Below are 21,701 nucleotides of genomic sequence, written 5' to 3' on the forward strand. Positions count from 1 at the left end.
TAATTCACATTTCCGCTCGGCTACGAAAGTTCGAGCGGAAGATGGATCTGATCCCGCGTATACATATAGCATCTTTTATTCACTCGAACGCGAAATTTTGGTTTGCTGTCAATCGCGAGAAATGAAAATAGGAAAATAAAAACGATAGCAAAGAAATACGGATAGGTCTTTGGACGTTGATTTATTATGTCGGAGTGTGCTTTATCATTGGGTTTATGTTTTTCGTTCGTAACTCGCGGTTTCCGGGAAACGATAAATAATTTCCACAAAATACGCCATTAAACAAAGTTAAAAAAAACACGATAAAAGGTATCTATTCTATAAAAGTTTACTAAAAAATTACCTGCTAGTGTTGAAATGACGTAAAAATGGTTGAATGCGTGTTACTCTCTTCTTCGTTGTCGTTTCGCAAATATCAGTGTTTCCAGATCGATATCACTGGTCAATCGAGCAACGATGAATTGAGTGAAAATATAATTCGACCGAAAAACACGATCGAGTTTGTTCGCACAGGAAATTGGTTTTCAAGCGATTTTTTCGAGGAGACACGTGGCGTCGAGACGACTGGCGTCGTTACGTGCGCGACGCTACCGATGTATGGTGCCTTCACGAATACTTCTCCGCCCTAAGATTCTTTCCCTCCGTCTTTTTCTTTCTTCTCGCCCCGTCTCCCGCGCACCGTCAACCCCTCTTCCTATGTCCCCGCCGTTCACCACGATATCCCCCACCACAAGCTTCACCTTTCGAAAGCAATGGGCAGCCATGGGTTCCCGGGAGGCCCGTGAGGGACGTAGCTAGCGATTCGAGCGCCATGACCGCCATAAATTGTTCATATTTTTTTTTACGAAGGCATTAACATCGGCTTACTGTTTGGTCAATAGTGGATATTGGTAAATGGAAGGTGATTCGATATTTTCTCAGAGTTATGTTGGAATTGGTTTACAGTTTACATAGCTTAAACTGTTATGAAAAGTACACACAAAATTGTTGTCGATCTTATCCTACATGTTTTTCTTTTAACTAATAATTTAGTGGAATTAGTTGTAACATATATATATATATATATATATATATATAATTATGAGAAATTTGTAAATAATTCTCTAGTGGCTTTTTAGGTCGACGTCCTGATTAAATTCTGATATTAATTAAGATGTGTTACTAGGGGATGATTCAACTTCCATGAACCACATATAATATTAAACTCTTAAATTATGCAATATATAGAAATTATTTGCATATAGTTAGCTAGATGTATCGCATTAATTTCCTAAGTTAACGGTATGCTACATGCAAGCAAAGATACGTTGATAAAAAGGGAATCGCGGTTACCTATGCAACTCGGCATGTTGATGACACTCTCATTCCACTTGCCGTTCTTGCACTCCAGTATCCTTGTTCTTTCTTTGCTGTCAGGGAATACGGTGCCGAATTTGCACAAAAAGGTTTTCGTAGTCAAAGTACCATTCAATACGTAACTTCCGTTGGGTGCTGAGACATCTGGACAGGCTAGCACTAAAACATTTATTATCACCAATCTATAGAGTTGCTGTCTCTAGTCATCGTGTCAAATGATAATTAATTGATATGTTAACATCTTGACGACTATGTTTTATGATTTTAATCATGTACTGTTATTGTATTTATATTATTTATGTAGCTGAAAGCAAACATGGAGATTATACTCTATACAAGATTGCTATAGTAATTGACAACGGATGAGCGTAAAATTATACGATGCAAGTAAATATTTACAGACAGTAAATAATACATTTTAATGAAGGACTCTGTATTTAGAATCTCGATAATATGTATGATAATATAAATCATATTAAAATATAGTACTTAATGAAGAACAAAGATTAGTCAAGCAAAACGCGAAGGTAGCCAGACGCGTGTTAACAAGTAGACTCGTCAATATTATTTCTGGATGAGAGATTCCTTGCGTAATTGTGAACGTTTATGCGTATCGCGTTCCATCCTTCTCAGAGAGGTTTGATTTCAAGCAAAAAGAAAATAGATAAAAAAAGCACATTACCGTTGTGCTCATAAGGTTAGACCGACCTTGATATTGCAAGAAGAATCCTCGTGCCGTGTATAGCTTCTTCGTGGCGACAAGGTCGAGGGTAACTACATTCGAATTTGAGATGACCTTGACGCCAGCCGCGGTACCGCAATTCTCGAACAACGTTTTTCCTTTTTCCCGCACCCTTAGAATGTCTACGCAACTTCCATCCGATTCAGGCTCTGAAACAGTTAGAACATTTTATTGCTCATATTTTTCACCATCCTTTATCCAAATACAAGCTTATATTTTTAATTATCTTCTTTCGTTATTCATATTATAAAAAATATTGCAATAACATTGTGCAGTACAATACATAATAATTTAACGGAAATAATTTTTTCACAGTTCTTCTTTCAATTTCAATCCCTAATCTAAATTTGAAATTTAGCTTCTTCATACGAATCCCAAATAAAACAGAAAAGAAGATTAAAAGATTAAATTTCACAGATATAAAGCTTATATCTCAAGCACGTATTTTGATCTTCTTAAATGCCGATTAAATACTAATGCGTTCTCGAAGCTCGTTTATTTCCCTTGGCAAAATATATCGTCACAGCTCGTGATTTCGTAATCAATTCCATACAAGATCCATATGAGTTAATCGGAGGGTCAGAAGAGTAGCGAGGGAAGCTCATTGGGATCGATACTCACCCCGGATATTCAGGTCGTGAAGCGTCAGGACTATCCTGTGCCCAGGAGCCGACCTGAAGGTCCAGCCGCACGTATTTTCACCGAGGTAGTAAAGCGGATAACCCGGTGAATTTATGAAACCACCCTCGCCAGGGACCACCTTCAGCTCCTCGTTGCAATATTTCTTCACGGCAGCCTCTGAAACAACCGCCAAAAATCGTATAAATTCAAGCTGATATATCTAAAGAATAAAAGAAAAACTGAACAACATACTGTCGATGTATGTACAACCATATATATTCCTTTTTTACGAAAAAGTTTCACCGAGGGTGGAAAGAAAATTAAGTTTCTTCCCTAATATATGAACGAGGAAGGAAAGCTTTAACACGAGGAAACCCTACTTTCTCCCATTCGATTCGACTCAATTGAATTGCCAGCCACTAACCATCGAGTTTCTGGGAGCATTGTTAGTTATAGAGACACGAAATGACGACACTTTTACCGGCAGAAGGACGCGGATCAACATCTGCATTCGTTTCGGTCCATTTGTCGATTTTGAGTGTGACTCTGGCCACCATTGTGCGACGTTCGGTCTGACCGAGGGTGTCCTTGCCCCACTTTTCAACGGAGGGGCGAACCGACCGGAGAATATCTACACCTGGAGGGGGTTGATACCGGTTGTAGGGCGTCGAAGGGGTGGCCTGGCCCTTCCCACCTTTCCCACCGTGAAGAAGGTGCTCGTTGTCTCGTAATTTCGTTCTTTTCGAGCTTTTATTCTTTCGAAAGGGTAAAATTGCTGTTTTATCGAACTAGAAGTTTCACGTCTTCGCGTTGAAGATGTGAATTACGTGACATGTATTTTTGACATGGGGTTTAGTTTTTATAATGAGCGTTTCTGTCGTGAATTGTGATTTTATAAGCAGTAATTTTTTTACTGTTGTACTGTAGTAGTGTTAGTGTAGTAATAGAGACGAAGCGCGTATATTATTCTTTGTGTGTTAGGAATAATTTATGACGCAGAAACACGACCGTGTAACTTTATCTTTCGATCATGAAACCATAGATTCTTTTGTAACACAGTCAATGTGCAGCTTATTTATCTTCCAATTTTTTCTCTTGCAAGTGATCGTCCACATCTGCATCAGCTGCTATAATAGGTCATTAGAAATTCGTTGACGGTTGAAAATAGTTTATTTATAGTAGTTTGTTTATAACTTCTTTATCGTATTAAGAGTAATAGTGGAGAATTTGTTGCAGTGTAGGATAAAATGGTTCACAGTAATTTTGACGATATATGCAACAGTACATAAGTAATGCAAAGAATATTTAATTTACCCCATAACTAAAGGCTACGTTTCCAGGTGTATTTGATTCTGATATAAAAAATTCTAGTTTTTCATTTTTAATAACTGTTGATGCTTTTACCGTATATAATACTATTGTAGCTAATCGTGGAAGGATCGTTATAAAGTTGAAGTAGAAAGCTGGTACGATTGAAAGGGTGCTCAACGACTGTAATTCGCGAGGGATACAAGGACCTTCGTTCTGTACTCAATGATCATTTTTCGCGTATATTACGAACTCAGGGTACGCGCAGTTGCATAGAAACGTGGGATTAGCGTGTCCTTCAGGAATTTCTACCTTTTGTCGCGCGCCACATACCATTCATTATGAGACGTTGTCATGTTCCAAGCGGATTGTTGGCTATTATGAAACTTTTGGGCGAAAGTTTTAATCTTTTGAAGTCGAAGGTTGGAATTGCATTGAATGCATCACGTGTTCTGTATAAGTCTCGGAATGTTTTAGAAAATTATAGGAAACGGTATGCGACGTTGAAAAGAAATAAAAGGGAAATTTATTTTAGCACAAATGCACGAATTTTATTTATTGACAAGTTTTATGTGACCTTGAAGAAAAGGAAAATTTGTTTACATACGTAACTTTTGGTGAGAAATTACATCATACAAAAATGAGAAAATTGAGAAAGTTTTACTCGGATAAGCAGAATATTTTCTTATTATAAATGACTTAGAAATTAATTTTCACGAAGTTCGTGGATAACAAATGGTTTTGAAAGATACAAAAAAATGAACGTATCGTACGTGACATAGCATTCATTCTTTAGCTTCCATCTAAAGATGGTATATTTTTCTGGATTATCAAGATTGAAGATTATCGATTGAACGTGACTGACAATCGATTGTCTATGTTCTATGAGCAGGAAGGTAATATACACGTGAGAAACAGAAACCGGAATGCAGGTGCTTCCTGCTTCTCGTGCGATAAGTTCTATAGAGCTATTCAGAGCGTGGAGATATTACATATTACTTTGAAAGGATTATTGCTTTGTTCATGCCTATGTATGTGTTAATTTAATTTTTGGAAGTACTTACCAGGAATGCACGCGTACTTTAACTGCAAAGTGGCAGGATTCCAGTAAACAGCACCTGGTTGTTCGGTGGTGAGGTTGTAACGACAATGTTTTTGTCCGGAACATCTAAAGTATGAAAACAAAAATCGTTCGTTAAAAAATATATTTCGTCTAAGCATACGTTCATGTCTGAACTCTTCGGATTACGAATTCAAGATCTGAAATTTCAAATTAAAATTTTTTTCAAATTCTCAAATTTGTATTCCTTATTTCAACTTTAGAAATATTCAAATCCCAAATTCTATATTAAAATTTCTCTTTTCTTCTTGTAGTATTTTCTTGCTGTAATAATATCCGGAGAAATGCACCGAATTTATCAAATGTTGTCGCGGATCAACGGATCAGGAAGTTCAATTTCGCAATTTCAAACACGCATGCCAATAAATATCCGTACTGCAAACGGCGCAGCGCAGATTGTATCGATTTCTCGGTGCAGTGTCGTCTATTAAATAAGCGACGTCGGTCATTAGGGGGTGTGTACCGGGTGTCAAAAGCGCGAGCAGCCTGCGTTTGACCGGACAAAGGAGAAATCGCGATTGTTTTCAGATCGAGATGATTGTTGCGCAGGGGATCGAAAGCGGCCTGGCTGCATAAAACAATGGCCATATAGGGTCGATTCTCACCCCTTTTACCCTTGGAGGTGATTTACCCTCTCTTTTTGTCGATTTTATCGCTTCGCTCCCCTTTGCCGGAAATAAAAGGGAAATAACGTTTCATGCGCCACCCACGCGAGGAATCCCTTTGAATTTTTCAGCGTTGCTAACCTTTTCGGCTCGCGACTCTTTCATCGTCACGTTTTCGATATCAAAATGAGTTTGAAGCGCGTTCACTCGAAATGAGTGATATTTCATTCTAAAGTAAAACGTTTTATAGTGCGATGCTTGACAGATTTTTCATGAAAATAGCAGAGAAATTTGTGACTGTGTATTCAAGCGTTTTTTAAGTGTCCGATGAATGGTCCCATACTGGGAGTTTCTCTAATTGTAAAAGAACGTTCTTTAAATTATTTGAAATGTTTACATATTCGTTCAAACTTCTGCAATGAAATAAGCAGTGACAAAATCAGTTGGCGAACGAGAAGACGCCGGAAACTCGAACCTAAAGAGGAAGAGAGGGTAGTATGCTCCCTCTAGTTCGTGGCTGCAACCCCTTATTTACAAAGTTCATCGAGCTGTGCTCCTGACGCGCGATGTACTCTCCTGGAAACGATTTCTCCTTCGTCGGGCATCGAACGTCGCTCAAAAGGCAATTAAAACTTCACGTACGCTTTGCTGGCGCACATCAAACGGCAATTTTGCGTGCCGAGATTTCGTTCCACCCTTGAAAACACGCTTCCCTCGTGGCACATACGATTACAAAGAAGAAAATTTCAAGGAGAGAGAGAGGGAGCAGAGGAAGAAAAAAAACTGTTTCTTGCAAAAGTAGAGTGGAGACCTGTCTAAGTCTGCTGTTACTTCTGGCGGGTCTTTGCATACGAAAATACCTACTTCTCTCAATCATATGAATTGAATTTATACTTCTACCTGGAGAAAAATTGTTTCTATAGCTACTCTGTATTTACGTGGCAGGAATGACTTGCTAGTTCTGTGGTTTACAGTCCAGTAACCTAACCCAAACCGAATATTCTTTGCTCCTTCCTTTCTTTGCGGATGCCTAGTGGGTGACTCGTATTACCGGAGACGGTTATATTGTATGGAAATGCGATGAAAAGCGAAAGCAGTGGCTTGTAGTGAACCCACAAAACTTCAGAATACACGATCTCGAGCTACATCGATCAATGTTGATACCGAGAAATCAGGAATTTATTTCCCCTCCACCTTCACTCGTTTACTTTATTTCCTCATAATTAAACTACGTTGTGTAAATAAATTTATATCCTTACGGATATAGCGAAAGAAATAGTCATAATTCAAAATGTTCAAAGATGCAATACGAATTCTTTCGGATCTTTTTGAATACTTTCGTCCATTAGAAAACCGTGTAAATACGTAAATAAGGGTATCACAAAAATATATACAGAGCAAAAGTTAATTTACACATAACAAACTACATGACATACCTCCTGTTCAATGACTGCCTAATATCTACCACCCTGAATTGTTCATCCTCAATATCATCGATATAATTTCCCTTCAGCTCTTTCTTCTTGAACGACATACTGCTACCTCGAGTCCTGTACACTTTCTTCTCCATCAACTTCTGCACATCGTATCCGCAAGCGTGCGTAAGATTCGACAGATACTCCGCTTCCAGGACGAAGATGAACGCCTTGAGAGACCTGCAGGTCAGTCGAACAGCACCATGCGAGCAATAATCTTCCTGGACTACTTCCATGTAACCACCCGCTAACCTGACGCCTGTCAGAGTCTTGGCGAATGGCGTGTGTGTGCTCGCGAGTAAACTTTTCGTCAACGAGCATCTCGTCACCGTCATCAACAGCAACAGAAGACTCGTCAGGGTCGTTGCTCCTGGCGCCATGGTCGTTGATCATCACAGAGGTCGAAGTAGTCCTCCTTCACTCTCGAGATGATCTTAAAATTAGCCTCCTCGAGACGGCGAAGGAATCAAGTGCGTCGATAACGTGGACCAATTTCCTTCTGTTTCTTGTTTCTGCCTCTGATATGACCAGCTAGCGGCTCTTTTGCTCCTCGAAACCGCGCTCGGACACTCGAGGACCACTTTATGGCTCGGGTCAACGACACTCTTTTCTGTTTTCTTTCCGTCGAGCCTGTGAGAAACATAGAACAAAGTGTGAAGGGTGTGGGAAGAAGCTTTAGGGCGGAATGTAGGCTGAATTCTGGTGGAACGAGGCTCTAGAGAATGTTACATAGAAGTGGTGCAGAGATAAATAGTAGCAAGTAGTTTTTTTACCCTGAGAAATTCTTATTCCGCTTTGCAAATTCTGTGAACCTCTTTTGACACTGTACAGGGTATCCCAGAATTAAATGACATCTTTTCTCGTAGTCGTTTGCGACAGAATGTAAATTAGTTACAAAATTACAAATAGAAAAAGCTAGGACGATCGTTTATCAGTCGTAATTCACTCTCAAAAGCAAATTTTATCCGTCATAAACAAGTTAATGTCTATATATTTTTGAGTAATGGTATATATTCTGCTCATTGTTTCTCTTTTTTTCAACAAAATGAGAGATAATGATCTTTCTTTGACTTTAATAAATCCGTTCCCGGCTACGTTAAATTAATTAACCTACTCGCATCTACCATCTGTACAAACATGTCCAATTCTGTATCACATAAAAAAAAGTTCTTTCTAATCTTCTAAATCTTATCCACAAGCTATACATTAATCTCCATAAGCTACACACTGCTCTATCTACAATCCTCACTACTCCTATCGTAAAAGTAAGATTGATTTACAAGTAGAACTTACTAGTAACGTCTAGAGCTGTTATTCTGTCTCCTGTTCATCGAAGCCGATAAATTTTCAAAGGATTCTCGTGGGAATGCGGCCAGTAAGTCGGATAAGTCTGGGAAGACTGAAGAGGTACGATTATTTCTCGATGAAGATCGTAGCTCTCTTTTATTTTCGGCCCCCGTGCTCGCCTCCTGGTATCTCCAGGTTTGTTGCCACAACGAAGACGCACACCCTGGTGCACGATTAATCGGCCATGGCCAAGTACTAGGTTTCTACACAACGCTGTATGCTCATCGTCCAAGGACACGGATTAGGATAGTATCGGGAAAACGCGTTCGATTTTCAGTCATAAATTCTTGTACGTTTTGTTTGATATCGATCGATCGCTAAATATTTAGTATACGTATATTTCGTCTATTTTTCTAGGATTATCTTTTGCTTCTTTTCTTTAAATTTTAGAATTCTCTTAGAGAATTTTCTTCTGATTAATGTAAAATAGAAAATTTCCCTCTTGCGGTAAAATAGAAAATTCTAGTTTAGAGCAAATGTTTTTTTTTAATTCTAACATGGAAATTAGTCATTTAGGGATAAAATAGAAAATTCTGCTCAATTAAGAGATTTTCGAGAAGTTTGACTATTCTTCAGATGGCACTCTGTGTATTTGAAAAGCTGTTTGTGTGATTCAGCGAAATATTTTGAATAGCGAAGATCTGGATAATTGAAGATTGTTATATTTATGCTGTTGGTCAGTTTCGAAGTGAATGACGTTGTTTCTGTTTTATTTCGGGAACGTGCTGATGATGTTAGAATGGTTCTGGAAGACCGAACCGAATGCTCGACTATTTTTGAATTGGTACTACTCGATATCACTCTAAGCTCTTAAATCTTCTTCGAAGTAGTTCGTAAACATTCAGGAATTCCCGTGGTAAATTCTTAGATTTTATACTCCGATGTGCATTATCAGTCTGTCAGATATTGACGGCAACGAAAGAAATCTTACTTACGATATTTATTCAAATCCTTTGGGAGTTGCTTTACAAAAATACACCGACAGATATTTTATTCGTTAAATATTTTCTTTGTTCCGTATATTTTTTGTAAGAAAATATATTAGTAATTTGCTTTCATATATTCTATAAATTCCTCTCAAAAATACGATATCCAATTCTCCAATTTCTTTTTTCTTTCTTTCTTTTTTTTTTTTTTTTTAGTTCTTTTTGAACGAATTATTTTTGCCAATTGATTTTTATAGAATCACAACCAACTTGTTAATTATTTAAAAATTTCCTACATACAATTTTTCAATGAACAATCGTCCAAAGGCGCAGATCGATCAATCAAAGACTGGCATCGATCTCGTTTTTCTACTTTCGATTTATCAGCCGCTGTCGACCAACATTCGCTGTTCTTTTTTCGCTATCACCAGCAGTCTTTCCATCTTAAACAAATACATTCTGCATTCACCTATTGCCAACAATTTCTCTCTTAATATCAATGAACCACATGGCGAATTATAGTTCCTGATAATGTTAAATCATCCTTCCTTTTATCCTAATCATCTCGCCGATATTGGAGTTCCTTCGAGTGGCATAAATTTTCACTACGCAATACTATCTAGCTTTGCAACAGGCAGAAGAAGTTTCCAAAGCTCTGTCGGCACGTTTCGTCGCGATAAATCAGTGCGAAAAGCTGCTGGAGCCATTCATCAAAATCCCAGTACGCTCTTTCGCTATCTCTGCCTCGCAGTCCACATGATAGTCTGCCTTCGCGCCACACCAAAGAAATTCAAAAAATCACCTTACGTATCCTCGAAACTCGCGAGAGATAAAGCAACAGCATCTGATTCATGAACACTCTTCTCACAGTTCGTTTTTTTCACTCAAAGATCACAGATGATAAACGACTCGTCTTACCGAATGTAAAAACTGGGTCTGAAAAAGGGGTGAAAAGTTCGAACGAACGCTACGACACTTAGAACTCTTCAACTTCCGCTTATTTTGTATTTTCCACATTTTATATGTTTATTTTAAATATTTTATTTTATATATTACATTTTACACATGTATTTTCCATTACACACATTCTTTATTTTCATACTTTAGTTATCCTCTGCAATGAGAAAAATCCAGTAAAAGACCGAGTTTAATTTTACACATAAATCGCAGGGTCGGTTGAGGTGAAAAAAAGGAAGAAATAAAAAGTTGAAATAAGTTGATGGTGTTTGTCGTAATGAACGAGATGTTTTCGTGTTTCTATGGATAATCGAAGTCCGCCGTGCTTTCGATTTGTCGTCGATCGAGGGAAAAAACTTGGATGGCCGCGTGTAAACGAATAAAACGAACGCGGTGTTTGGCGTCTTGCCCGACACTGAAGAAACACACGCACCGAAGAGGCCCGCTCCTGCCGACCATTCGTCGTCGTGTGCTACGAAGCAGCGTGTACTGTCAGTCCGTTCTCTAACATTGACAGCCTAAACTGCGAATCCTATGAGCCATTGGCGTCCATGCTACCCCCGGAAGCCGGCGTCCCCCGCCAGCTTGCCACTCGAAGCTGTTAGTAAGTGCCTTCGGGTTGAAAATGATTAAAAGTTTAAAGATGAAGAACTTAACGAGAATTCAAAAAGTTTCAAGCGATGTAACGTCGGCGGACGGTTGAATTATTTTATACAAATTTATCATCAGGCTGTTTAAATAAATATATCTCATATATATTGTATTATATATATTATATTATATATTAAGAGCAAATGTTTGGAACTGTTACTCTACTTCTTGGATAAGACGTCTTGTCTAGTATTTCTCATTTTTAAGATATGCCCAAGTATTTGAAATCTTCCGTGTTTTCTTTAATCTTTTAAATACGGTTCTAAGTGATCATATAAAAATAGTATGAAATAACGATTGCGTGCTTTAGATCGAAGAAAAACGAAGATGACTAAAAGATAAAAACAAACTATTTTAAGCAAGATGGGCAGATTACGTGTTGCATGGAAGAGTTCATATGAGAATTTTGCAATCTTAGGAAAGTTTCCGATCGAAAATTTTATTGAGGTAAAGTATATTAGTTTGTGACAGTAAATATAATAATAACCACAACGTCTACAAATACTCAGCAAAGGAGTAAATTAAAGTATTCGAAATTAATAATGCAAGCTGCGAATCACACGAACAACCCGCCCTCTACTTCTACCCTTAGCAGTCTAACCTTCGATTGTACAGCGATCTCCAACTTTCAAAACTTAATGTAACCTATTGTAGCAAGGATTGTTGCTTAAATATACTCCTTATATAAATCATCCCCCAACGAAAGTAAATATGGAGGCGAACAGAAACTTTGTGCTTCCTCATCGATGAGTTTGCTCTTTCTTAATTGCCTGATTAGGGAAACGTGAATTAATTTGAAAGTTCTGCGAGTGGTTGGAAAGCACCGAGTGGTTGGAGATCCCTGATCTAGGGGGCCACCCTATAACAGCACGTGCACGTTTTTCGGCCGCGTGAAGGGCACGCCAGTGTACCGGGGTGGCTTTCCCTTCTTCAGATCCTCCCCTTTAATCTCTAGCTTGCTTTCCTCCATGGAATATCGGTTTGTGATTTCGACAGCTGCTCCTTTCGATTCGCGTCGCGACAATTCCTCTCGTTTCGATTCCTTGAAACGGATGGGGCAAACGTCCTCGGATGTCAAAGAATTTCTTTGTTTTCCTCTGTAAGGGCTTTCTTGGCATGTGTCGGATTGCTTCTTCTTTTCGCGGGCGAAATTGTTGGATTGGGATTACACTGGGGAATGTAAATTGAATTTTCAAAGAAGAATTTTACAGAACAGAGATTGTTGAGAATGTTTTACATGTTGAAGAACGTATGGTGTTAGATATAGAGAAATATATAGGAACGTAACTTAATTTCCGTTTCCTAATTTAATCAAAGATTTTTGTTATTTATCCTATGTTTCTTTCGAATTTTTCTGTCGTAGAAAAGTATAAAATTTATTTAGAAAGATCTAGAAAATTTTCATAGTAGCCTTCATGTTTTCTTCAACTTCTTTGACAATGTATATCGTATGTAATCTGAAAATTACGCTGATCCGCAAATGTCCTGCTTGTTCTACTATACCACATGTTCAGACTAATCACTGGTCGTCACCCAATACTTGGAGCAGAATGCATTCAGTGTTAGAATAGCAACAATGCATCGAGCTTATCCCGAAATCACAATTTCCACATTTTCCTCGGCCCCATTCCCACATTTAATCCCTCGTTTCTATTCTTAAACAATTGCATAGATCGATCTGTGATCCAGCTGTTCCCATTGTCCTTCAACATCCCATTTTTCCATCCAATCCACAGGCGACATTTGTCGTAAACTGATCCATATGTATCGACGACCGTATATAATTGATCGATGTTAATAAAGATTCACTTGCGATCTCGATTTTATCTTACTAATTCTTACCAGTCTTTCCCTAAATTTAAATTAAAATTACCCTTGTTTCGATAAAAGTGCAATGTTCATTTTACCAAAGCGTTAGTATTGTTCTAGGAATTACAGAAACAAGAAATCTGAGTTTGGTAGTTCCAGAATTAACGAGTCAAGGAAAGTTCTTTTTATTTCAATGACACGAGAATATCGACAATTGATGGCTATATTAAGCGAAGAGCCGAATTCCTCGAAAGAATAAACAGAGAACGCTAGGGTGAAGAGTAAAAATATTTCCCAGTAAAACGAACTGCCCGATACGGCGCGAAGAAAGCGTAACAAGCTTGTGAAAAGCTTGTCAAATCTAAAAGTATGTATAGAAATTACAAAATATTTGGTGTAAGCGTATATATCGTATAATCATGACAGTCAAACTGTTTTAGACTCAAAATGTTTTATGTAACGCATACAATATAAGCGCCAAAGATTATTCATTCTAAATGTTCAAATTACTTCCGTAGGACAAGAAATTTCTGCATGTGATTCTAGTTTAACGACAAAGCATGGTACACTCTATTTTATAATACAGTATTAAACTGAAACCTGAATAAATCCATGTCTCAAATTCTCGTACATTAAATTCAAATTATACAATCTTCACCCTTTCTCGTCCCTCTAATGTCCATATCGTCTGAGGAACATCCGTTATCTGAACATCGTCCAGACGTACCTCTTCGACTGTCTTACCTCACAGGTAACATGTAGGGTGTCCTTGCTCTCATTGTCGAAGAAGCGAGCAAAAGTGTCGAGCGTCTCTTCTGCATGCGATTGGTCTATTGTCCGTGGCACGTGCGTTCTCGTAACGTGCATCTGCGCCGTGCCAGGAAGCTTCTTTTCCACGGATGTACACCGGTTGTCATCGATCCCCCCTGTTGTTCGTAAATCAAGCTGGAGGAGGTTCTAGACGTCTATGAAAACCAGGAAGCGAGTATATCGAGCATCTGCCGCCACGTGAAGACGGCCAACGTTAGATTTGACAGGAATGTGTTAAACTGGAAGCGATAGCCTCGTAACGTGTGATTTATTTGTTGAAGGTTTTACTGATGGTGAATGCCAAAGTCTGCTTGTTTTATTAGGCTAAATGATTTCGTAGACGCTGACTATGTGGTTGGATGTTGAGTGGTAAATAGGGTTAAGGATTGAGATATGAAGGATTCAGTGGGTTGAAGATTTGGCGAGATTTTTTTCTTTTTTGTAGTATTTTAGATAAATATTTAAATTCCGGGTTGAGAATATTTATCTTTGCTGGTAATATTTAAATCTTGAATTGAATATTGAAATTTTCGATGGAATATTTAGATCCTTTAAACGACCGTCTCGGAACGTGTGATTTACTTGTTAAAAGTCCAAGGTAAAGCAAAATATATTTGTTTACGTAGTTAATTTAAATGATTGTGCCAAGAGACATCATATTCTCGGGTACTGCTATCAGGATATGATTCTTTTTAACTTTTAATTATTTTATACCTTTATACCTTGTCTTATCTACATCGTCTTATGTTATATATATATCTTTTTATATTATTACTGTGTTCGCCTCGATTTCCACATACGGTTCGCAGCAATCATCGCGTAACATTAACGTGGCGAATTAGACACACGGTCTCCTGGGCAATTTCCTAGTGAAACGAAAAAAATCGCATCCGGTCTGCCGTGCAGTCACGTGCAACCCTGCGGTCTTTTCCACCCCGATCCACCCCTTGAATGGGGCATAGAGCCCTTAGGGCACGCACTGTTAAAATATAGCGACATGTGCGACTAGTCACGGCTCGTTTGATACGCAAATTCTCGAGAAGTTCAGTAAAATTGGATCTTTAACTCACCTATTTTATTCCTTCGGTTTTTAACGCGATGCACTATATGGTATTGTTATAGTAATCGAAGCGAAACCTATATCGTTTCCGTAACGATAGGGGATCGAACCATAAAAAAAGAAACAGTTGCTAATTGCTTACAGGATTAATAGGTTTCAATAAAATGTTAAACGAGACTTTCAGGCAGCAAGTTGCTGAATTGGATTTTTCATAAATTTTTAAAAGTAACGTCTTCCTGTTCATAGTTTTCTTTATTTTTCAACGTATAGAGTAGATGAACGAAAATTTAAGATATTTAAATATATTTCTAACTTAAAATGGAACTACTACTAACATAAAATTAATATTCCATCTGAAAACACTAAATCCTTTCACCGACTGATAAAAGAAGATAAGAATTATCATAGATAATGAACCGCGCAGTGAACTTGTTGACGTAAACAGATACAAGAAAGATTTGCATGCCTGATCAAGTTATTCAAATTTCCTCTGATTTAATTTCATTCGTTGAGAATTCGCGTATTTCAAACCGATTTAATTTTTGCTACCTCATCAAGGACTCTCGCAACATTATAATCCTACGACCTCACAATATGCTATGAACATTCATTACGAAACGCAGAACCATGAATATAGTAAAGTGTGTCACAATCTTCAGGCAATTTGTACTGTCGGGTAAAATGCACTAAAATACCCGCAGAAAGGATAGTACCAAGCAGAACGAAAGAAATTACGTTTTGTATGTCTTAAGGATGCCTCGAACCTGAAAGCGGCTTTCAACATTGATCCACCGCTTTGAGTGCAATATTCTTTGAGATAAAAATATTCTTTATGGTCTATAGTATAGGTGCTTGACCGATTTAATGGAATTTTACGAGGATTGGCAATCTCCTTTGAGAAAAAAATCGTTTACTTTGAGCCACGTTCGTGATAAACTCTTTTCCATTGGAATGCCGACTAACGAAACCACTACAAACCTTCCAGAAATATCAATACATATTTTATCTGAAAATAAAGGAAAGGAAGGGGACCTAGAAATCTGATTATTTCCACATCGTTACACAACGAGTGTATCGGATTCGATAAAATCGTCGCGTATTGTTTCCTTCCATCTTGTATACTTCTTACGTATCATTATACAGGGTGGTTGGTAACTGGTGGTACAAGCGGAAAGGGGATGATTCTACGCGAAAAAAGAAGTCGAAAATATGGAATAAAAATTTTTCGTTCGAGGCTTTGTTTTCGAGAAAATCGACTTTGAATTTTCGCTCGGTACGCGTGCACTTTATCACGTCTCGTTATAACGGATCTGATTGTAGATTTTAAAAAAATTAAAAAAATTTTTTATTCTATATTTTCGACTTCTTTTTTCGCGTAGAATCACCCCCTTTCCGCTTGTAGCATCAGTTACCAACCACCCTGTATATATATGTTGCTGGTGGAACAATTTCATCCCTGCGATACGTACGAGTTCCAGTTATGTCAACTATTTGTTTCCTGATGACTTTAGATAAACGGTGTTCCTCTGTAACCATCAGTTTTAATAAATATACTTTCTTCGAGCAATATATCTCAGTGATAATGTAATATCCGCTCGAATAATTCGCTTACGTGTTATTTGCAATAAACAACGAGCAGCCATCCAATGGCATCGGTATCGACAACCGCCACCCTACGTCGTCATCGATCCTAACTTTATCCACTAACGTAACATACCAGTTCTAGGTAAACAACGTATTTTCACGGAATATCTTATGCCACAACGCGATCGAGTGATTTAGCAGAGCTTTACGACAAAGCTTAGACAGCAACCCCCTTGGAGATTCCTAACGAGATTATGCATTATGTCTACCCTAGGTACCGTGTTGCGTAAGCCAACCCCGCAATCGACCAGCTTGGTACATCCGCTGATACGTATCACGACAATGTATGTCGAAAAAAAAAATCTCGGTGGGCGTCGTGATATTTTGACATTCCGCCAACTCTTGTTTATCTTATGCCTACCGTTTAGCAAAGACGAACTCTTATTCTTGGCTCGGCGCGGATAAGTTCTAAATTATAGCATTCTTTTTCAAAGAATCGAAATGGGTTTACGTTATATTTGAAATATTCTTTTCACATAGATAGATTTGAATTAAATCGAGGGAACTTTGAAATATCGTTCAGTAAAATTTCATTGAAATTGAAATAGTTTTAGAATAATCTTTAATTTGACTTTGAATCGAAATCGAAACGACTTTGAAATATTTTATATTTATATCCGAATTGAGATAAAAATATATGCGACAGATCTTTCTATTTGAATTTCAATCGAAATCGAATCGAATTTTGAGGTAGCTTTGAGATCCAATTTAAGCAAAGATTGAAACAAAATGGAAAAATGTTTGGTTCCAACAGAATTTCTCTCATTCTTCTCCTTTTTCTTTCCTTTTTTATCGTTACATTTCTTTTTACCAAAAGAGAATGTCTGTGAAAAATGCATTATATATCGTGTTTTCTACTTGTTTCCTTCGTATTTTTTTTAGTCGTGTGATATCTGATCTCGACATGTTCTCTGTTCCTTCTAGTTGTCGTTTGGCTCGAACATTATCGTGAGAATTCAATTATTTCTAAATCCAACGAGACGCTTCGTTTATTTGTAGCACACCGCCGCTATTTCGTAGAATCAAGCAAGGCAATTGTTCAACTTGAAGCTCGTTTTAGATTGTATCGTTCTTCTTTATTTAGATAGCAGCGAAAGCTAAACAGACAGTTCATGTGCAACACAATTTGTCGCTCTATTCCGTTCCCTTGGGAATTTCATTCTATACCATTGCAAACAATAATAAACAAATTTATAAGAAATAAATAAATAAATATTACAAGCTAAAATTGTATTAACATTATCCTATTTGATGAACAATTGTGAGATTATAAAAGAGAAATTTAACCTATAACCCTTGACCCTTTGTCAACTCACTGATTTTATTAAATGGCAACTTATTGGGTCCTGGGGTAAATTTTGTGCAGATCTAGTTAAAATTCGAGTTACAGTTAACTCAAGTTAGCCATAACAATGCTAGTCGGATTTGGTTTGGTGTTCTACTTATATAAAGTGATATTTTCTTTTTTTTTTTATATAAAGGAGATAAATTCATTTCACTTACTACAACAGAAGGCTTGCAACCAGCAGTTAACAACTATCAATAAGAACTCACGCGGCCTCGAAGTTACGTAATTATCATCGTTTAACTCGAAATTACATCACCGATTGTTTTATAAGCTGTGGTCATCCTAGTGGTCCTCCAAACAGGAGGCAATTAGCTGGTAATCAGTTTGAAATCGATAATTCGAGCTTAATTGGCGAGAATGATGTGTAATTACGTAATTACGAGCAAACGCAGCGAGCTTCGAAAACAGATTTCTGAATTAACTGCGGCCGTTAACTCTCCCGTTTCGTCTGTTTTACCGATCACACTTTTACTGTGCCGTGATAAGCAAGGAATCTGTGGTAAATTTCGATCGCTGGCGCACATTAATACATCTGTTTAATTTTTAACTTAATTAATTTTTGTAATTCTCAAATATTAGATATTACGTTCTGTAATAAGTTGGATTACGTGAGATCTATCTAACCAACGATATATACATATATCATTTTATTCTATTATCCTCTGCAAATGAAGAGCACAGGCGAAAACTATTCTTATTTAGCGTATAAAGCATTTATTACATTATTAGACTACAGTAGCATATGTAATCTGTTTATAATATTCGATTAAGATTTCAACGAATATGTTGTACGACTAATTCGTAATTTATTATTCAGCAATCTCTTTTAACAGACAATTATATCAAAATATTCAAGTATATGAGGAAATGGGGAATTAAAAGATTGGAAGAGTAAAATAAATAATAGTAGGAAGCGAAATGAAAGATTCGATAAATATTCATACCTCTCGTGGTGAACGTTTTATTCAATTACAATAATAATCGTCATCGTCGCGGTGATGATGTTAATAATAATAATAATAATAATAATATTCACGGTCGTAATCATAACGTAATGACTATAATAATAATAACGGCACGCAAAAAAGGACAAATCGACAGGCTGAATGGTGATCGTAATCACGTTACGCGACATCCAACGACGATAATAATGACAACGGTAACAATAATGAACAACAACAATTCGAACAAACAATTAAAGCGTCTGCGATTTTTAACAATAATCAAACAATATGGTCGCGCGCGTTACACTCGGAGAAACGATGAATTTCCTTTTGTCCCTTTACATTTATTCTACGCGTGTCCGTGAATGTATCGTGTAGTTGTGTATTCGTATACGCAGGGCGTAAAAGAATCGTTTGATACTATTTAAACCAAATAAAAAAGCGCAGATTTAAAGAATTTTGCTAATAGATCTAGAAATTCCAACTAACTGCAAAATTCAAGAATTTGCTGCGTGTCGTTCAGCGACACACAAAACTCCAGTATCGTCTCATTAAAGAACGAAACCATTCTTATCAATCTTTCGATCAATTTATTAACTTTTTATCGACTAATTGTATGTAATGCCATGCAACTAGTGTTTGTTCAAACGTAGCAATTTATTACTTGATACGAGCTTATAATAAATAAGAAATTCCATCGATTCCAAAGCGAAACGCATCTACTGTCAAAGTTACAAATTTTCTATACTATATTCTAAAAATAGGAAAAAGAAAACAGACCTAGAAATCTAATTATTTTCCACGATATGGTTGCACAACGAGCCGAATACGATAAGATCGTGGCACATATTTCTTTTACACCCTGTATACGCGCAACGTATCATTGTATACATGTTACTGGTGTAACAATTTCATACGTGCGATCTCTTCTATCTCCGTTCCACGACGATGAGCGTATTAATCGACGGGTCGTTAATTAACGCGACGAGCCTCGTCGTTTTCATCCTTTGGAACGATTCTTCGTGTTGTTGTTATGTGTTAGACAGTCGTGTAAATTTGTTTGGTCTCTGTAAGTGTAGAACGTACGTGTGTATGTGTCTCTAAAGGTGTACGAAATCGGCTGCAAAAAGGATGATCTATGAAATGCGGTATGAACGAGCGGTTTGCTTATGTACAGAGTGTTCCTTGAAACGTTACGAGTACAGTTACATCTGCTTTACAATTCGATTAGCCCTTTTATCCGCCGACGACTATAGTCGACTCGCTTTTGCATAATGTTTCGATTTTATTCTTCACTCGTCAAGCGAATCGTCCCCTGTGGACCCTCTTCTTTTTTCAATCTTCTCGCTCGTTTATCTTGACGTTCGATTACGACGATGTGTACGAAGCTTAAGCTAAAGATTTCACGCGAATTACGTTTGTCGATCGACTCTCGAGACTGAGGCGACGTGGTATCGTGGATGCTAGCTTTTTCTCTTAAAGTATTTCGTTGCAAGACAGACTTTTGTAACGTTTGATAAAGTTTATGACATTAAGAATTTCTTAACATTCAGAATCGATCGTATTTAAGATCGTTAATCGCGGATGCGAAATTTTTGTCTCGAAGAATTTTCCTGTAATATCCGACAGAGAAAACATCCCAAATACTCGACAATTAAAAATTTTCTATACACTGCCTCGATCAAATTTTGAATACCAGAAATCGTTCGATAGTAAGAATCTTCGATAGTAAGAAAATTCTTATTTCTTCAACTTCGATTCAAACACGTTTTCTAACGGAATTAAAGCTGAATCCAATTCTTGAATTTTTATATCTAATCCAATTTCTCAATCGATTTTTCCTCCTTTCAATCACCATCGTTCGCAAGAAATGGAAGTAGTATTTCCTGGAGCGAAGTCACGTGCTTCCTCTTCGAAACGTTCGAAATCCCCGGTTCGCCTTTCATCGTACGTACGATCGATCTCGATCACCGACCAGAGGATCGATTTCAATGCCCGCTCGCACCCACGGTTCCACGGTCGATCGAGAAAAAGCAAGTTTGCGGATGGTGAACGTGCGAAAGCTGGACAGGTTTTAACGTGGTACGAGTCCGTGTTTGTCTCTCAGGTTTGATTCTCTTTTCTCTTTTGTCGTTGAAAAAATAAATCGCTCTCTGCTAGATTACGCTCTTTCTTTTCTGACTTCGCAGCATGCTTTTTGTGTCCTGTGAGAGCTAACGCTATTATTTAAGATAATCTCAGGTTTAGTGGACGCAACCTGTTCGTCCTCGTCTAATTATTCTTTTCTATCGCGACTGATTGCTCGATCGTTTTGTCGCTTCCCCTTCGAACTTTAACCCTTTGCACTTCGAATATTTTTTTAATTCGATCGACACACAACTTGGGCGCATTTTTTACAGTGAAGTTTATCGAAATAAAAGGTAAATTTATTTGTACAGTAGCTTTCTGCTCATTTTCGTTTTGTGTCGATGAAAGGTATATAAGAAACGTGGCCATTGAAGTACAAAGGGTTAATTAATTGACATCGATCCTAGACTAATCGTCTCGTCGTATGTTTGTCGATCGTAGGACATCGCTTGAATTTTTTGAATTCATTCTCTTTCGCCTGAGGCAATTTTAAATGTATAAATGTGGCTTTATAAATCTTAAGTAGAATATAATTGTTTTGCGAAATTAGAAGAAAAAAATGGAAAGAATTATTTCGTTAAGGCACCTAGTTCTGGTTACTCGCTTAAGCAATTTCTTCAAACAAATAATTACTGTCTTTCCGATCGCTTAACTTCAATACAATAATTTTCAACTATTTAATCTCTCTTCTATTCCTCAAATTCGAAGAAATCAATATCGTAATGCTGTTTCTAATTACCAATATTAACTAACGAGAATTAACAAATTATTGAATTTTTTTATCAAAGAAAGAAACGATGAAAGCGGCGAGAGAAACGTAAATAACGCGGAGACTTTAACGCCAGACTAAA

At 37.4% G+C, this 21,701-nt stretch overlaps 1 protein-coding gene and 1 long non-coding RNA gene across 3 annotated transcripts in view; one reads left to right on the forward strand and one right to left on the reverse strand.

Annotated features, from left to right (window-relative positions):
* The window catches only part of LOC117233002, a 29,745-nt gene extending 20,751 nt beyond the window's left edge, over window positions 1–8,994 (reverse strand). Inside the window, exons 1-7 of one of the 2 annotated variants that reach the window (XR_004493245.1) lie at window positions 8,521–8,994; window positions 7,189–7,857; window positions 5,092–5,195; window positions 2,720–2,896; window positions 2,065–2,247; window positions 1,333–1,515; window positions 344–794 (exon numbers count right to left, since the gene is read on the reverse strand). Coding sequence is in view for 1 of the 2 variants with exons in the window: in XM_033492840.1 (XP_033348731.1) it covers window positions 1,333–1,515; window positions 2,065–2,247; window positions 2,720–2,896; window positions 5,092–5,195; window positions 7,189–7,607 (1,066 nt within the window). In the remaining variant the exon portion in view is untranslated. The remainder of the gene's footprint in view (window positions 1–343; window positions 795–1,332; window positions 1,516–2,064; window positions 2,248–2,719; window positions 2,897–5,091; window positions 5,196–7,188; window positions 7,858–8,520) is intronic. The other variant, XM_033492840.1, reaches the window with a different exon arrangement.
* LOC117233008 lies at window positions 3,229–20,567 on the forward strand. Its single transcript, XR_004493247.1, has 3 exons — window positions 3,229–3,238; window positions 6,240–6,244; window positions 20,457–20,567. It is a non-coding gene; the product is annotated as an uncharacterized LOC117233008 (long non-coding RNA).
* The last annotated feature ends 1,134 nt before the right edge of the window (window positions 20,568–21,701 follow it).

This window comes from Bombus vosnesenskii, unplaced genomic scaffold, assembly GCF_011952255.1.
Source record: "Bombus vosnesenskii isolate JDL3184/JDL3185 unplaced genomic scaffold, Bvos_JDL3184-5_v1.1 scf7180000013294, whole genome shotgun sequence".
NCBI classification, from domain to species: domain Eukaryota; kingdom Metazoa; phylum Arthropoda; class Insecta; order Hymenoptera; family Apidae; genus Bombus; species Bombus vosnesenskii.